At 31.6% G+C, this 20,295-nt stretch overlaps 1 protein-coding gene across 1 annotated transcript in view; it reads left to right on the top strand.

The window, feature by feature from the left end:
- Positions 1-20,295, top strand: part of LOC108906660 (potassium channel subfamily K member 1) — a 114,598-nt gene that overhangs the window by 32,010 nt on the left and 62,293 nt on the right. Inside the window, exon 2 of the mRNA XM_023454232.1 lies at positions 3,656-3,839. Within this exon, the coding sequence (XP_023310000.1) occupies positions 3,662-3,839 (178 nt within the window). The 5' untranslated portion in view covers positions 3,656-3,661. The remainder of the gene's footprint in view (positions 1-3,655; positions 3,840-20,295) is intronic.

The following is a 20,295-nucleotide window of genomic DNA, read 5'->3' on the forward strand; positions in this document are numbered from 1 at the left end:
AGCAAAGGGCTTAAAATAGATCCCTGTGGGACTCCATATTGAACAGGTAATGGTTTAGATACTTTGGATTTTAGATGTACCCTTTGAGTTCTAGAATAAAGAAAATTTTCTATGAGAGCGGTGGACTGTGTATCAAACCCAAAATAGTTTAATTTCTTACATAATAGATTATGGTCCAAAGTATCGAACGCCTTACTGAAATCTAACAAAATTAAACAGGTGACTTTGCAGTTATCAGTATTACGAAGTATATCATCGACTACTTGAGATAAAGCTGTAACAGTGCTGTGATTTGATCTAAACCCTGATTGAATTGGAGGAATAATATTATGTGCTAAAACATATTCATTGATCTGTTTATATATAACCATTTCCAAGATCTTTGACATAACCGGCAGTATGCTTATAGGACGTAAATGTGAAATTTCTGATGGAGTAGATATTTTTGCAAGCGGTAAAATAGTGGAATGCTTCCAAGCTGATGGAAATGTCGAAGTAATAATTGCTGTGTTAATTATATGTGTCATATAATGAATTAAGTGTGTACTTACTATAATAAGCATTTTAATTGAAATGCCATCTAAACCTACAGACTTTGTTTTAATTTTATAAATAAGTCTTAATATAGTATCACTATTTATAGTTTTAAACGTAAAAGGTTTTTTCCTAGGTGAACTTTTGTATTTATCTTCAGAGATTTTATAATCTTTGTTATCAATATTAGCACTGTTAATAAAATAAGAATTGATGTCATCAACGTTGCATATAGAGTCAGGTATTTCACCTCCAGCAATTTTATTTTTAACAATATCCATAGACCTTAGCGCCTTCCAAGTGCTTTTACTATCTCGATTTTTGAAAACAAAATCCATATAGGCTCGTTTCTCTCTCCGTATTGCCCCTGTAATATAATTACGTAAATCTTTATAGAAATTAAAATCAGTTTGAAGTTTAGTTTTCTTATATTTTCTAAAAGCATCATTACGTAAATTAATCATATCCTTTATAGTAGGAGTTAACCAGGGTGCATGTGGTTTAGAAACACGTACTGTTCTGAAAGGAGCATGCACATCAAATAATTGTAAAATTTTTTCATTAAAAAAAGTTAACATATCATCTACATTGTTCAGGGTGTATAAATAATCCCAATCAATTTCATATAAATCATAAACAAACAATTGCTCAGTAAAATTTTTAAAATCTCTATATGTAACAAATTTAATATTATTACCAATGCTAACACTGCTTAAATTACAGGATGTTAGAAAATGATCGGATATTCCTGGAATATCCACAACATTCACGCCGCTAAAGGATTCATTATTAGAAATGGCAATGATATCAAGTAATGACTTTGAAGTACGAGTGATACGGGTGGGTTCAGCTATTATTTGATTTAAATCATAAATTTCAAACAAACTGTTTAGCTTATGGGTATTATTGTCATTCTCTAATAAATTGACATTTAAATCACCCATTATAATCACAGCATCATATGCGGGCATAAGTAAGGATAACATGTGATCGAGAGCTTCCAGTCCAGAGCTTACATTGCCTTTTGGAGGACGATATAATATTCCAAATAAATAAGACTTACCTCGTATATTTATAGACAGCCATAGTTGTTCTAGAAAGATACTATCAGGAAAGTCGATCACACAATGGTTTAGTGATTTTTTTATAAAGAATCCCACACCACCGCCTCTACCTTTTCTATCTTTATGAATAAATGTATAATCAGGTATCAGAAACATGTCATCACTGTTACGTTCTCTTAACCATATTTCAATTAAGGCAGCCAAACTTATAACACTTTGTATTAAAATAACAGAAAATCACATAGTAGAAAGAGAAGAACAAATTTGTTTTTTGCGCTTTTATTGGATTTTGTTCCTCTTTTTCGACATTAATAAAAATTATTTATACTGCATCATGTCAACAATCTGTAGTAAATAAAAAAGATATTTATTATTGACTTTTATCTTTAATAAGTGAATAAAATTAAGTTCTATGAAATTTACCTATCTGTTGTTAATACTGAAAACGGAATTAATTTTAAACAATAAATAAAATATTATCCAAATTGTAGGTACTAATAAAAAATCATATATGTACTCGTCATACAGCTAATAAAATATTCTCCTCTATTATTTCTCAAGTGTTCTGTAGCAAAAATATACCTTAGCAGATTTTCACACTCCCATATTACAGTTGACAGCATCTGTAAAGCAATTTATACACACAGGTGGTCTTTCGTGAAAAATGTTTTGTATTAAACATAAAAGAAATGATTTTACTTATGTGGCTTAAAATTAAAAAAAAAAGAATGAAGTACATTTTGTTTTGCTTATTTTACATTTTATAGGCATCAGTAGTCCATTTAATATATACCTACTTAATACGAGGAAAACAGTGTATACAGTGAAAATGAAGAGTGATCTGATAATTTATTTTACTGTGGCATACTTATATGAATATCATTAAAGCTAAAATTGACATGCTTGTGTCTTAACTTTTTATCATAATAATCACTTTAATAAAGATAATATGATAAAGAGGGTAACTTTAAGTAAGGGCCATATTGAAGTTTGTTTTCTTAATTTTTTTTAACATTTATTACTTATGAAGTTACTCGGGCTCCCAATTGGAAGCTACGTCATACCGTTGAGTGAGAAATAGTTTCTCACTCAACGGTCATACATTATTGCACGTCTCCTCTGTCTTTATTCGTAAACATATTTTTTTCAAAACATCAGCAATAAATTTAACAATGAAGTCACACAAACACAACCTACAATTACTGAACACTAAAAAATATAATTTATTAAGGTTATGCTCTTACAATACACAAATTTTACTATAAAATTAAACATATTAAAACACACACACAAGCACATTGTACAAAGTCTCGAAATTGCCTACCGTATTACATATACCCTTTCTTGACCCAATATACTATAAACTAAAATAAATATAATAGAATGAAACCGTAACCATTTTGACCCTTCTCGTTTCTCGTAATCAACATTGTCCTTTTGATTTAAAATTTTTAAATAAAATAATTTCAGATTAGTATTCTGGGTAACACTTACTATTTCCCAAAAAATGTGACCCCCATTTAATGTTACATCCTGTATATTACTAGACCCGTAATGAAAAGTACTTGCTTCAGATTAAATCTAAAGTAGGACAAATTATATTACCACCACTTAAATATCTCTAATATGTTCCTAGGCCATTTTCTGTAAAAATACAGGATGTTTATTCTACTTTCATAAATTTTTAAATTATTAATTATTTATTCTGACTACATATTCTAATTTCGCAGGACATTTTTCATTTTATCCCATTCAAACATTTTATCGTCAATCACTCTGTACACTCTCTCTGATCACTCTGTACAAAAAAATAAACCCCTTGTTTCTTTTTGAAAGGTATTACCTTTACCGAAGTATTTAACTTCAGAGGTATAATTTTTTTTGTCACAAAAATATTGAAAGTAAATACAAAAATGATTATTATCTATTATGAATCCCTGTATGTTATTGTTTTTTCGTATTTTCTGTAAATAAATGTAAAAATTTGCTTACTTGTTTATTCAAAATATATTTCGATTTCTTCAATGTTGTTTTAACTGTTGCTATTAATTTTCCAGAGGAAAATGACCCTAACCAGCCGTGGGTTGTGGCGTTTCCTTCTTTTCCTCAGTGGATACCTCCTCTTCTTAGTCCTAGGTGCCTCAGTATTCTCAGCAATAGAAGGACCGGAAGAGCTTCAGAAGGTGCAAAGTTTGAGGAACCTCCGAGCCACCTTCCTTAATAACCACTCGTGTGTTTCCGGTAAGTCGTTTCGAATTTGATGTTGTATATTCTATTTCAATTACAGAAATAAGCTTTTAGTGTTGTAGCCTACTTGATTTTATTAGCCGCTGAATTATATCAATAATGCCAGGCGAATTTTTAAAATAAAATCCGTTCTAAATTGCGGCCGTATTATTGAAGGAGAATTACGCATGCGTCATATTTTACATCTTCCATCTTTTATTCAGGAATTTCAGGATTCGGACTTCTGATTCGTAATCAACAACCCCAAAACTCCGCAGTGATACAATTCAGGCAAAAAATATTGAATAGAAAAATGCCTTTAACATGCGGTTGGCATGGAGAACTTTCATCTTGCATGTACAGGGTGATCAGAAAATGATAAATATAAAAATCGTTAAAAAATAAACTGGCTTTGTTTTTAACAATACAGAAATATGTTATTAAGGAGAGTTGCTTAGAATAAAAATTATATTATAATTTCAATTTGTGTATGAATCGACCTACTTTGTTAGAAACAGACAGTAAAGAATTTTTATTGTTCATTTAACGAGTAAAAGGCATTCTTGATTAAAATTTTTGCTTGTCTTTAAAATAAATTTAAAATGTCTTTAAAGATAAGCAAAACTTTTAATTAAGAATGTCCTTTTCTCGTAAAATGAACAATAAAACAGTTTTACGCTCCGTTTCTATCAATGTAGGCCGGCCATACACATATAAAATTATAATATAAATTTCAATTCTAAACAACTTTCCTTAATAACATATTTCTGTATTGTTAAAAATAAAGGCAGTTTATTCTTGAGCGATTTTTATATTTACTGATTACCCTGTACATGCAAGAAGAAAGTTCTCCATGCCAACCGCAATTTAAAGACAAGCAAAAATTTTAATCAAGAATGCCTTTTTCTCATAAAATGAAAAATAAAAATATGTTTCCTCTTTTTTACTCTAACCGTGAACATACTGTATATACCTACTTATGTCTCTGGTACAGAACTTTTTTGTGAGGTTGTGTACTCAATAAGTTAGTTATAATTCATAGTTTCCATCGGCTGAATGCGGCCATTGCTCTTAATTGGAAAAAAGAAAATGGAGGATTTAATTAATTAAAAAAAAGGTAAAAGTAGAAAATAATAACGAACATTTTTGAAAAAAACTTAAAAATACCAACAATCCAACTGTTGTATGTTATTTTGTCTTATTATTGGAAGCTGTTTCTGATACACTAGGAACAACGATATTATCTTTTTTTAAAAGTACCTACTATTAAACAGCCCAGCAGCACATCTAGAATGACAGTTCAATCGTCAGCAGCTGCCGCTGTCTGTTGCGCAGAGAAATCAAATGCTGCCAAAAACGTCAATTGCAAAACTAATTCATGCTTGCGCGGGAATAAATATGAAATTAAAATTCGGACACATACTATACAATTTAAGTGTTCAGTTAGCTTCAGTTTCTTAGTTCTTATCATGAATGCAACTCAGCAAAGTGACTTAGGTATGTTTAATTGCTAGTGCTGTCGCAATAGCAAGGAAATAGAAATAAAAGTCCAGATATGTTTAAACAACTTTACTTAAAAAACGCGTTGTATTTTTAAGCTTTTAAAGTTTAAAATATCGTAAATAAAGCCATACTATAAAATTTTATGTCAATTTTTAGAATATTTCAAGCTTAAAGCCCAACACCAAAGGACTAAAATGACTAATTAAAAAAAGATTTAATTTCAAATATTTAAAACGTGTCTGGAGATGTAATAAAAACCACAATAAAAGTAAATGAAGTGTTTTTAATTTTCTCCCGGAAAATCATTTGGGAAGTTTATAAAATTAATATAACTTTTTAAGTTTTATTCATTCAGCCTTAAAAACATATTTTTAATAATACCTTAATTTTCTTCATCAAACCGCATCTAGATTTATATCCTGTTCGTTATGTCCGCCGTCCAATGAATTTTAATAGTAAATTATTTGCAGAATGTGCAGACCCATCATAAATGATTACAAGCCACGTGACCAGTAATTTTATTCCCTTCACATTAGCAATTAAATTTCGGTAAAATTAAAAAATAAGATCAAGATTACATTAAAACACATCGGCTGCGATTGGTGTAATTTTTCACGAGATTTTATACAACCAATCAGCGATCGCATTATTTCGACCACAGACGTGACGGTTTATCATTGTTCATTGTAAACCAATCATTAATATTGGTGACTCCAAGATTTAGAGATTTTTCATTACCAGCATCAGCCTTGCATGTCAGTTGCCTATGCTTGGCGGTTACATGGCTTGTAAACGTGTATGAAGACTATGTACTAGATATATTAACAAAGTTTAAGGAGTAATTTCCCTAAATAAACGATAATATTTCTTAATATTATCTTTACCAATATCATCAAAAATTATCCAACCTATTTCTTTTAGCATGTCTTCAAATACCATTATCTCTTGCATAATAATGACATTATGTTGCCTGAAACACAGTCCAAACGGAAAAAAGATAAAAGGATAATAACCCTGTTTTAAGAGCAGAAGGTATGTGTGGATAATCTCATTCCTCTAATTAGCATAGCAAGTGACCTTAAAGGTATACAGGGTGTCCTAGAATATGTGGGCAATCTCTCGGATTTATACAGGGACGTTAAAACAACATGACATGTTCCTATAAAAATTTTCCTTAGAGGACTATGGAGATACAGGTCCCTAAAAGACGCCCCTGAAAATCCATTTTTTTTAGTAACTTTTAAAATACTTTATGCTATTTAATTATTTTTTAATATGATGGACAACAGAGGATTCAATAATCTTCAATTCGCAGAGCTAAGGAATGCATAACATTAGAAGAAGTTCATGTTGAACCGACTAAATGTTATGTAATAAAAATCATATTAAACAAAAATAGTTTTTTCTCATTTTTTCGATATTAACATAGTGACATTTTTTAGTTTAAGGTTCAAGCTATCTAAAAATATTATTTTTGTGCCTTTATCGTGTAAAAAAATTGACATTATTATTGACTACAGCTAGTCCGTCCCTGATAAACCAAATAAGCCAAATTGTTTTCATGGGTCAATTTTTAAGGAGTCTTATCTGTTGTTCATCGAATTAAAAAATAATTAAATTACACGAAGTTATTAAAATAATCGATTTTCAGGGGCATATTGTAACAAATGCCGAGACGCGTGGTAATTTTTTATTAGTTCACGGAAGGGATGGGCCAAAAAGTAAAATATTTCAGTCAACACTAATTTATCGAAAAGTTACGGGTTTTCAAGTAGGATTAGCGTCGCCACAAGGCCGTCCTTCGGAGAAGGCTTCATGAAATTTAACAGTATTTTTGAACAAGTTCATTTAGACTGTCGGGGCCATGTGTTGAGCATCTGGTATAAAGAGAAAAATCGATATTTCAAATAACGCGCGAAATGCATTTCAAAGAACGTAGGAATTCCAAGAATAAATTGTTAAAAGTTGTTAGAAAAATGATAATAGATCAAATAGCTGGTTTCTAGGCGGATTTTCCAAGCTATAAAAATAGATTATATGAGATTAACTAATCCGTCCCGTATTACTACATGGAGTCACTAGAGGAAGGCTAGTGTTACTTGCGAGTTCAGTTAGTCATAGAATTATTTATATAAATGTAACTCCAGTCAATTAGGTAATTATTAACATAGTATAGTTATACCAAAGAGTCCCGATATTCAGGAGCCCACCAATAAGAAAAGAACAGAAACTTCTGGACCCAAGAAATGGGCGTGTCGAAGCGAGGTGTCGAATTCAGGAAAGATCTCCGAAAAACGGCATTTTTTCCTTGGGTTCCAGATTGAGCAGTCTACTTTGTTTTAGAGTCTCGGGTTAATTTAATAATGGATAAAGTCATTCCAAATTTTGCTATGGATCACGCATTCCCTGAATCTCGGTACGCTGTCGCGTGTCAATAAATAAATTAATAATGTTGTTCGAGCCCGTTGTGTCGTTATTTTGTTTGTTCGTTTTGTTTTTATTGTTATTAAAACCCTTCCTGGAAGTTTTGGTGTTTCTTTCTTGTTCTTCCAACTTGAGTGTCACCCTATACAAACCAACCACTGGATTACCTTGTACATGAGCGACATACGGTAAGTATCTGGTATTCATTCTGTGAACGTACAACATTTCTAAGTTCCCACGTATTAATTAAAGTGTAATGATAATTCTTCCTTTCGAGAAGTTAATAGTAAACTCTTTTGTCAGTTAACACCGTTATGATACTGGTCATAGCGGTAGATAGATAAGTAAAGAAATAGCCCCTCAGGTTATAATATTTTAGCCGGTTGTATCCCTCCAGGGAACATTTTTATAGGAACTTGTCATGTATCTTAACGTCCCCTGTATAAATCCTAGAGATTTCCCACATATTCTGGGACACCCGGTATAATAAAAAGGTAACTGTGAATTGTAATCTTTCAAGAATAATTACGAAATTTTATCAACGTTACAAATTAATTTAATAATTCCAGAAAAAATCAACATTTTTTCTCTCTAAAAAAAAAGAAGAAAAAAACTAAAAATATGCCACAAATAAATAACCTTAGACCTTCATAATAAGTTCCATTTTTATCAAATTTCTCTAGATACTTATCTATTTGTGAAATAGTTTGATGTTTACAAAGTACGAGAATATCTATTATTTGCGACCTTTAATGTCAAAGTTGGTTTTATATATTTAGTCATTGATATTTTAATCCAATTCAGTTCTTTATATGAGTTCACCGAGATATATAAATTTTAAAAATACATACATTTCGCGATTATTTCACAACGATATATGTATCATTCTTGTTTCAACTTCTATTAATTTTCCATTCAAAACGTTCGGATAACTACATTGGCGTTGGATAAAAAAACATTACACGATGTTTCAATTAAAGAAATACTGTTAAAACATATTTAGAGTTTATTTTATTCAGAAGAAGAAACTTCAATGCCCTCTTGTTGAACAGTGTCATCAATTTAGCTTTTTTGACGATTCGGGAAACATATATTCTCTTCGTCAGAATGTGATGTATTCTAGTGTTAGTTATGGTAGTTCCTCTTTGTGGTCCATGGCATTCCGGTGCATGGTCACCAAACTTCTCGTTCCTTGATTTTTATATAATATGTAAGTTTTTTCTGTTGAAATTACTTCGACTTTTCTTTACTTATTCCTCAGTTCTTCGCCAAATTGTTTTGCTTTTTACAAGAATTTTGGTACTGATGTCTACTGAAAGCCCTATGCCTTCGGTATGCTCCACAACTCTCGATTTCTTTTCTATGTTATTATTTAGATAACACTTCAACACTTCTTCCTTTTTCTTGACCCTATAAAAGCTGATGGTACATGAAGCAAAAGGGATCTTGTTCTCAACATTTTAAATGTTAAAACATTCGTTCGATGTTGATTTAAAGAAGTAGCTATCAAATATGTGGCTGTCATTGGAAATGCAATAGCAGTTTTTGGTTCACAGATGTTCGATATTGTATAAGGTGTTAACGATACCTTTCTATGGCGACTGGTGATGAGATACTTGTGTGTTTGTGGGTTGACCTTCTGTAAACGCTGTGCCGTACGATTTCCTTTCCATTAACATCGTCGAACAAAAGATTTATCGTTTTCTTCCAACTCCATAAAGAAGTTGATATCCGGATGAATTTAAGTGGTCTAGAAGTACTTCTATATCCATATGATAAATGTCTCGTCAACATATCCTATAATCCAATAAAGATGACATTTTATAAAAAAAAATTCCAAACAGGATGATTTTTTCAGGGTTGCTTGGGGATTGTCTCCTGAGTATCCAGCCATGAGATAACACTCGAACTCCTGGTACGACTTGCTCTATGGGGATGGTTTCCTGAACATTTTTTTAGAGCAAAATAATCTTCATAAAAGTTGTAGAGGATCAAATTTTGAACAATTTTTTTTATAAATTTTTTTTTTATGTCTAATCTTTAACGAGTTACTGCGCATTATGTGATAAAATTGGGCAAGCTGCAGGAGTGGTTTTTTACAAAAAAAATGACATTAATAAAAGTTGTAAAGAATCAAATTCGGAACAACTTTTCCTCATTTTTTGTATCTCTAATACTTAACGAGTTATTTTTTTAAAATAACTTTAACATATGTTGGAGAGGAGTAAATGCTCTACAATTTTCCTTTATAATTTTATTTATTATGTCGACTACTTAACAAGTTACATCGCATTTAGTTAGGCCTAATTCACGATCTGCATGAAAATCATCAACTCAGTTTAATAAATCGTCCTCTTTTCCTGGAAGGCTCAGTTGAATTCATCTCTTCCTCAACGTCGTCCGGACTGATGTTTGAACTATCATCCTACGTGCGTGATGTACTGTTTGCAGGATCGTCATCAATGTCATCATCATCGCTGTTATTTCCAAATTGCAAATGAAAACTAAACATGAACTAATGCAGTTGTCAGCTAATACATGACAGCCTAACAACGCTTGCCCCATTCCCACTGTCGCCAACTATTTGCAAAAACATGTTTACAAGACGACCACTGCAGCTTGCCCAATTTTTGTCACATAACTCGTTAAGTATTAGAGATATAAAAAAATTTATAAGGAAAAGTTGTTCAGAGTTTGATCCTATACAAGTTAAGGGCATTTTACTCTAAAAAATGTTTAGGAAACCACCCCTATAGCTTAAGTCATACCAGAAGCTCAAGTGTGATCTTTTGGTTGGATACTCAAGCAACCCTAAAAAAATCATCCTGTTTGGAATTTTTTTTGCGGCCCCTATAAGTCGAGCACAACTTTATTGGATTACTAACTTTGATTTCACTGTGAATGTAGAGTCATTAATTCCAGGGTCTTCCATGTAGATATTTGCCAGTGCTGGGAATAAGAGTGATCTTATCAGTGTGTTCTAAAACTAAACTGTAAAGAAGAAGGTCTATCTTCAACACCCTCTAACTCCGGACGAAGAATTTTAAACATTTTTTATACATTTTTAAATTTTTCCATAAATTCCTCAACATTATTTGTCATAATTTTCGCATTACATAAATTTAAAAAAGTGATACAAAAGAATGGAGAAATACCACAAATTAGCAAATATAACTTGATTAATATAAACAAAAAAAATTGAAAAGTCAAGCCATCAGCAAAGAACAATTTTACAAAAATTACTCCTTGATAAAAACTTGACTTTATAGAACTGATCTCTACCATACCCAATTAATATTCTTAGGGGTAGACGTAACGAATATTTTAATGGTTCTGTAACGCTTCAACTAACACCAATGACCAAAGTTGAGCAACTCAGAGTGCGTCCATCATTTGAATTAGGACCTCCAGACTGCTATTATAACCGAGGTCGCTCGACGAGGCTCCCAGGATTAGTATGCCACGGTACTGACTACTAAAACAGGGATAAAGTCGCAAGTAGGATCCCTCATGTCTAACAGGGAATCTACCCCAACTCGCTTTCCATGATTTTTATATACAGGGTGTTAGTAAATAAGTGCGACAAATTTCAGGGGGAGATTCTACATGAGAAAATAATGGCAGTTTGCATATAAACGTTTGTCCGCAAATGATTCGTTTTCCGAGATACGGGGTGTCAAAGTTTTTCTTAAAAACTGACGATATAATTTATTGCTCTGAAACCAGGCGACATGTGCAAATGAAATTTGGTGGGTTTTAAGAGGTAGTTATTTTCTGACACGCAATTAAGAATTTTATGTTCATCATTGGCGCGCGTACGGGTAATAATCTTAATTTAAAAAAAAAATGATACGCCACTGAGATATTACAAATTAAAAATCATTTTTGAATTCCTCGTTCAATTTGTGACAAAAAATCTCTTGCGTTTTCTTCGTATGGGGCGCCGTTTTGATGCAAAAAAATAAAACATCTTACGCGTATTTTTTATTTATTTAATACATAATCGAAAACTATCTAATACAATAAACATTAAACCAGAACAATAACAGAAAATAATACTATTAAAATTTTGAAAAGGCACAAAGCTACAACAAATGATCAAAATGACCTCCCTCAGACGTGACACAAGATTCAACTTTTCGCCTCATTGATTGTCGTATTCGCGCAAATATTCCTGGTATATTTCTTATTGTCCCACAGCCGACTATAATTCGCTTCCTCAGGTCATCAACATTTTCAAGGGGAGTGGAATAAACTAATGACTTAAGAAAACCCCAAATGAAAAAATCAAGAGAATTTAAATCCGGCGATCGAGCAGGCCAATGTTCCATACCTCCCCTACCTATCCAACGATTTGGATATACTGTGTCTAAGTGATTACGTACATTAATGCTAAAATGGGCTGGTGCACCATCATGCATATACCATAGGTGTTGTCTCAGCTATAGAGGAATTTCTTCAAGAAGAACAGGTAACTCTTCCTGTAGGAAATTAAGATAAGATTCGCCTGTTAGTCGTTGTGGGAGAAAATATGGACCGATTAAATGATCATCAATTACCCCAAGCCATACATTTACGGAAAACTGATTCTGAAAATGAGCTTCAAAGATTCCATGGGGATTTTCCTCAGCCCATAAGTGATTGTTATGGAAATTTCGTATACACTGTCGTCCAAAAGTAGCCTCGTCAGTAAACAAAACGGCATTTAAAAAATTAGGAATTTGAGCGATTTGATGATTAATCCATTGGCAAAAAAATAGGCGCGGGAAAAAGTCTAGGTAGTAGAGCTTGCACACGTTCAATATGAAACGGATACAATTGCTGTTCTTTTAAATACAGTGAAGTTGCTTACATTCAATATGTTGGCAATTTTTCGAGTACTTGTTTCAGGTGTTTTGCGTGTCAAAAAATGCGGATAACTACCTCTTAAAACCCACCAAATTCCATTTGCACATCTCGGCCGGTTTCAGAGTAATAAATGAAATAGTCAGTTTTTAAGAAAAACTTTGACACCCCGTATCTCGGAAAACGAATCATTTGTGCACATACGTTTATAAGACTGTCATTATTTTCTCATGTAGAATCACCCCCTAAAATTTGTCGCACTTATTTACTAACACCCTGTATATGTTGTAAAACATAAAAAAATTCAGAGACACGCATTTTAATTATCGGCGGAATAACGTATTTAGAGGATGAAATCGACCCTCAAGATTTTCTCAAATTTTCGGACAATATTGTATGAAACTATGAAACTTCCAATTTGTACCTGTCTTACACTTATACACGTATAATACAGAATAATAAAGTGTTTTTTTCTATTAATTTATAGTCGATCTCATACAGTCTAATATTCCCCAAATACATTGTTTTAAGCGTCGGACATCCCCTTGGTAAATATGTGCTGCAGCTGCTCTATCGTACGAGTACAAATACCCCATTTCGTCTACAATATTCAATGAAACATCTTTGAACAGAATTGGCAATGTAATAATTAAAAGATCTAAATGTTTTGTGACAAACTTACCTAATTTTCTTTTAAAATTTGCTTAACAAGTATCATATACTGTTTTACCTTTTTTTGTAAATAAAAAAAAAATATTTATTACTGAAGACAAATTATATAAACAATTCATAAACAGTTTTGCCATGGAATTAAAACAGCAATATTATATAATGAAACTATATACAGGGTGTTCCTAAATAAGTGTCGCAACGGAAAACTGTAAATTCCTCTTGAAAAAAGAAACATTCTTTTCCTCTTCCATTTTTCTCTCCGGGTTTTCGTTTTCGAGATACACGGTGTCAAAATTTTCATTTTTTTAATTTTTTTTGCCGATATCTTAGGAACCGTTCGAACTACAGGACCGAGTTTTTGTACACGCATTACCACTAGTAATAGCTACTTTTTCACAGCCTTCTCGAATTCATTGAACGTGCCAGTGGTGGAGATTTTAAGGTATATTCAGGGTTTCCCCCCCCCCTAACTTTTACGCCACTGGAAAAATTGACATGTGGCAGCGCCAATTAATTTTACACAAAAATAGTTCTCTTGGTTCATTGCTCTAAAGTCAACCGTTTTCAATAAAAATGACTTTTTATGAACAAAAACAAACATTTTGCTAACGTTTCGAAAATCTTTTGTGTTCAAAAGATAGGTAGTAATAATTAACAATTTTAACGAAATCTAACAACATTTGCAACAAGTAGCTAATAATAGTGGTAATGTATGTACAGAAGCTCAGTCCTGTAGTTCAAACGGTTTCTAAGACATTGACAAAAATCTGAAAAAAAGTTTTGACACCGTGTATCTCAAAAACGAAAGCCCGGAGAGAAAAATGGAAGAGGAAAAATATGTTTCTCTTTTCAAGAGGAATTTACAGTTTTCCGTTGCGACACTTATTTAGGAACACCCTGTATAATACCTGCCAGATTTTATTCACAAAGAACATTATAACTCTTAACTAAAATAGCAAATATAGATTAAAGTCCTTCGTTAACTAAATTAGATATTTTCCGGAAGTTCGACCGAAAACTGTTTCCTGGCTTGCTGGCATTTTCTGCACAAGTTCAGTCACAATTTTGGCTTTTTTATATAACAGATACTCCTCTGTAAGCCGTCATCGTGTTAGGCATAGTTAGTTTTGATTTTCTCTTTAATGCATTTTTCGTAGTTAGAAAGTCGCCTTCTGGGGACGTTTGGTATGGTTTGGTATCTAATTTTATACATTTTTGCCATTGAAATCACGATGACTTGGTACTAAGTGTCTCACGGTATACCAGTATATGCTACATATATCCTGTTTTACCGTTGAAAAATTAAAAATTAACATAAATCCAAACCAGTGTTAAATAGTGTTTGCTTTTATATATGTTTCTGCCATTGTGAGTTATAATTCTATTTCGAATCAAAGCAGTCTAAGAGGGTATATACCATTCTGCGTTGGTAGACCTTGTTGGATATACTGTTTTTCCATAACAGATAAACAAGCTAGGTTGCACATATACTGTTTTACCAGTGTTTTATTTGGAAAGTTAAGCGAAATAGAATAAATCTAAAAATAGCATGAGAAAGAGCGGAAAAAGTTACCTAGTTTCGGCGGGAAATTCAAAAATCAAATTTTTGCACATATACTGTTTTACCTTAGCAGGCAAGTACTGCTAATCGACAATTTGTGTGTAGATATTGCAGTTCGAGAAACAATAAAAACAACAGAAAATGTATCGTACTCATAACGATAAATGAGGATATGTTGTGAGGTCATTAGATTTGAATTATACATAGTCAAAAGACATATTATCATATTTTTGCATAAAATAAGGTGATGTCTGGTTAATGTAAATTATAATTATGCTTAAAAGTAAACGGGTTTAGCTATTGTTGTGAAGTCTTTTATTTTTTGATTTTAATCTTTACACTATAAACTTTCTTCTTCTTTTTGAACATTTAATTTAACGAACCTAACCTACTTCATAACCTAAAAATCAGAGGGAGGAAAAAATAAATAATTTTTTCTCGACCGCAATTAAATTTGGGACCCATGTTAAATACAAGTTTTTTGTTTATTTTGATTTATACTATCACATATTAAACATGCATCTTATAGAAATTACGTACAAACTATCATACTATACTAAAATACAAATGCTATATAGAAAGAAATTATATAATCTACTAGCAAATATACATATACTCGTAAGTAAAAGTAGTCAATTGTGAGGCATATTTTCCATATTTTTCCATGGGATATATACATAAAGTATATCTGACTAGAGTGATGTGGGTAGCCCTTGGGACATGTAAATAAAATGTACACAGTCACGTTCCGATGTTATGCTGGATTAATAATAAATCAGACAAAACGGACCAAAAGATAAGGGAAAACCGACGTTATTCATCGTCGTCTACTATCCATGTTGAAGTAAATTTTAAGAAGTATGTTTTTTTTAAAACTATCGGTGTATGTCAAGTAAGTAGGGAAACCTATTTAGTTTTAAATTATATCCACTATAGCAGATATAATTTTTCTTGAATTATATGAACACCAAAAATTGTGTTTAGAGCATAGAGATATTCTTCCAGTTTGTAAGTATTTCATATGTCATTTTGTTGATTTTTACCTTTAATATAATTTACGAGAAATTAAAATTTTGTTAAGCTTCTCGAACAACAATAGAATACTCTATTTTAATACAAGTAAGCATTCTAAAAGAGGAAGATAATTAGTCATGCTATTATTTAACTACAATATGAGGATAATAAATCATTTTATACCAAGTGCATTATGTACCTATCGACATTTAACTTCATTTAAGCGCACTTGTTAAGCACACATATTTTATTCGTCTTTATTCGTTTCGTTTTCTTTTCCTTTATTATGAAACTCTTTTCATTATAGTCTCTTTTTACTACTCTATTTTTATATTTCCTAGATCATGCTTTTTTGAGGAGGTGTCCGTTACGCTTTTACTTATTCCCTTACTTCATAAGTTTGAACTTTGAAACTGATTTAAATTTCATCAGTATTTATTGATTCACCAGTTCCCCATAAAAGTTATCTTTCTCTGGGTTTATCAGTTCACCTGGTTGTTTAAAGTAAAAAATCATTTCAATCAATTTTTTTTTGCAATTTGTGTTCATCCACAATTTTTATCACATCTGGAATATAGGCATTTCTGTTACGTATCGAAAAAAAAATCTATCGAGTGATATTACTTTTCAAAAATAAAATGAAACTTTTTCTATCAAAATTATTAAGTATATTATGTACATATCTATACATTTCGCATTTTAAATGTATTAAAGGTGTAACATTTTGAGAATCACTGTCCATATGAAAGATTTAATTCTTATCATCAACGGATTGTGAGATTGCCACGTCATTTGTCAAGAAAAATATTTCATATAAAACTCCATTATTTTAAATTTGCACTTTAATCTACAGTTTAGTTTAAAAAATAGTACCTGATTTTAACTTCATAATAAAAAACCTAACGACTAAACAATTAATTTGAGCAATTGTCAACTTAAAGTTGTCATAATCTTCCCATCCACATGTACACAACTCTAGAAAACTACAAATAATTAACTTAGAACAGAAACTGACAGCGAGAAACACAAAAGTAATTTCACTGATTTTCATAGTAAAGACGTAACCTCTAATTTAACTTGCAATACACGAATAACGAATATTAAATTTGAATTGGAAAATACGTATTTTGAGTTCGCAAATATGTATTATAGACTAGGTGGTATTTGTTTTGGTTTGGGTGAATCGTATATCCACGGAGATTTTTGACTTTTTGGCTTTCAAATATCACTAAAAATGAACATTTTTCTATACGCATAAAAAAAACGTGGGCTTAACTTTTGGCGGCGCAATATGTTAAAAAAAATTCGAAAAATGTCAATTTTTCTTCCTATTTAATTATGTATCTTTTCAAGAGTTGATTTTAGGCGAAAATGGAAGAGGAAAAAAATGTCAATTCAATTTTTTACAAATCGAATGAATCATGATTATTATGGTAAAAATCGAAAAAATCGCAAAAATGGGGTTAAAAAACAATACTTTTTAGGGAATTTTTTGGGGTATTTAAATTTGGTATAGGACCTTTATACTTGGCTCAAGAAAACTTCGTGTTATGTAGAATTATCACACCAAATTTCATCAAAATCGGTTCCATAGATTTTGCATAATAATTTTGCAATCCAGATTTTGAAAGAAAATTTGCAAATTTTCAAAATTTTGCACAGCAAAAACCAAGGCCCTTAGATACTTGAAAATTTAATCACATATAGAAGGGCTCTCAAGCTTTCAATTTTTTTTTGAAAAATTCGGATCCGTCAATTAGGAGAGCTCTGGTGCTTGTTTAAACATTGGTCGAATTTTTTGTACTTATAAACAATTAGAATAACTTTGTGAATATTCAATCAAATCAAATTTTTTAAAGCAGGTTTTAAAAGTTCTTAGAAAGACGCTTCTTTAAAAAAAAAAAAACAGATCGCTTGATCAATTAGTTTAGTTATAGCCGATTCAATTTCGAGCAGGCCGAAGCGGGCGCGCTCTCTGCTGCCCCCACCACCACCCGTACGATTTTATTGAATTTCTCGCTTGCATAAATAATTTTAAACACGTTTTAAAAGTAAGTTGCCAATGAAGAAAAGTATTGTAATCTTAGACCTGGTAAGTACTCGGAATACCAAAGGTGTTTTTCGACAAATTAGCCCAGATGTCCCAGTACATTTAGTGTAAATGACAATTAACTTTACGGCTATAACTACGTAACTAATTGATCAATCGATCTGTTTTTTTTAAAAGAAGCGTCTTTCCAAGAACTTTTAAAACCTGCTTTTAAAAAATTTGATTTGATTGAATATTCACAAAGTTATTCTAATTGTTTATAACGGATTCGAATTTTTCAAAAAAGTTTGAAAGCTTGAGAGCCCTTCTATATATGATTAAATTTTCAAGTATAAATTTTGAAAATTTGCAGATTTTTTTTCAAAATCTGGATTGGAAAATTATTATGCAAAATCTATAGAACCGATTTTGATGAAATTTGGTGTGATGATTCTACATAACATGAAGTTTTCTTGAGCCAAGTATAAAGGTCCTGTACCCAATTTAAATATCCCAAAAAAAATCACTAAAAAGTATTGTTTTTTAACCCCATTTTTGCAATTTTTTCAATTTTTACAATAATGATCATGCTTCATTCGATTTGTAACTAGTCATGTTTTGTACAAAATTTAATTACAAACATTTTTTCCTCTTCTTCCATTTTCGCCTAAAATCAACTCTTAAAGGTACATAATTAAATAGGAAGAAAAATTTGACATTTTTCAAACTTGTTTAACATATTGTGCCGCCAAAAGTTAAGCCCACGTTTTTTTTATGCGAATAAATAGCTATTTATGATATACGTGTTAAAAGTAAGATTTTATTTTGTGAGTGAAGATGATTAAAAAACGAGCGTAGCGAGTTTTTTAACTTCACGAACAAAATAAAATCACTTTTAACACGTATATCATACACTATTTTTTCTACAAAACAATTGGAAGAACTTTAAACTCAATAAAAATAAGAAATCAAAAAATACCACACAGATCGCAGTGTTTATGAACCAAAATTTTCGTAGCAACCAGTGCTGTTGTTAGTTACGGAAAAAACGCAAAAATATTGACAGCATTTTCTAGTAATATTATAAGTATAATGAATAATCTCGATAATGAGCGTAACGAATCCATCCCTGCTGAAATCGAAGAAGCCGCCAGTCGAGCAACATTGGAATTATTGCCGGCGAAATCAAAGGAACAGTACGAAATCGCTTATAGACGCTTTTCGGAATGGTGCAACATTAAAAAGGTCCCTGGGAAATGTAACGAAAGTGTTTTACTGGCATATTTTGAGGAAAAAGCCAAGATATGGAAATCGTCAACGCTGTGGTCAAATTATTCCATGATCAAAACTATGTTAAAAATAAAGCAAGATCAAGATATAAGCAAACATTATAAACTTATTGCTTTTTTAAAACGGAAGGGTGAAGGATATCAAGCAAAAAAGTCAAAAGTTTTGACGAAGACGCATATCGACAAATTTCTCACAGAAGCAGAAGACGAAAAGTATCTGAAGATGAAAGTCGCAGCAATAGTGGGTGTCTTCGGGGCGTGTCGCCGGGAGGAATTGTGTCAGATGACCATCGACAATATCGAATATTTGGGCACTTCGGTTGTTGTGACCATACCAGATACTAAAACGAAAGTGCCTCGGACTTTCAGTGTTGTTGGTGAATTCTATTTAAACTTTTTTAGAAAGTATATGGCACTCCGGCCACCCAACGCTGACCATAGACGACTTTTTCTTAAATATATGAAGAATAAATGTGTGAAGAATCCAGTCGGAATTAACATGTTTGGTAAAATGCCTGCCGACATTGCAGAGTTCTTGAATCTACCAAATCCTCAACTCTACACCGGACACTGTTTTCGTCGTTCATCGGCGACATTGTTAGCAGATTCTGGTTCAAATCTTACTACCATCAAGAGACATGGAGGATGGAAATCTTTGACGGTAGCTGAAGGCTACATTGAAAATTCACTGGAACAGAAGAAGGAAATTGCGTGCCAAATACTTCCTACTGCTACAACTACCAGCAAGACCACCAGTACTACCAGTAGTATTTCTACAGAAAATAGATGTGTCACACATGTTGACAGTAAAACCAACTTAAGTATGATGACTCCGCAGGGAATTACAATTTCAAATTGTTCTAATTTTACTATAAATGTTAATAGTAATAACTAGTTAAAATGTTGGTTTGTACTTATTTAAAATAAAAAGTTGTTCATGTGTTTGTTAAAACGTTTTATTAATTTGCAAAACAAAATTTAAATAAACTTTGATTTACTTTTAACACTAGTGTTAAAAGTAACTTACCTACTTTTAACACGCGTGTTAAAAAATGACATTTTTAACATCAAAAATGACAATTAAAAAGCCCACTTTTAACAGTTTTGTAGAAAAAAATGTTTATTTCTAGTTGA

This window comes from Anoplophora glabripennis, unplaced genomic scaffold (assembly GCF_000390285.2).
Source record: "Anoplophora glabripennis isolate ALB-LARVAE unplaced genomic scaffold, Agla_2.0 scaffold185, whole genome shotgun sequence".
Lineage (NCBI taxonomy): Eukaryota > Metazoa > Arthropoda > Insecta > Coleoptera > Cerambycidae > Anoplophora > Anoplophora glabripennis.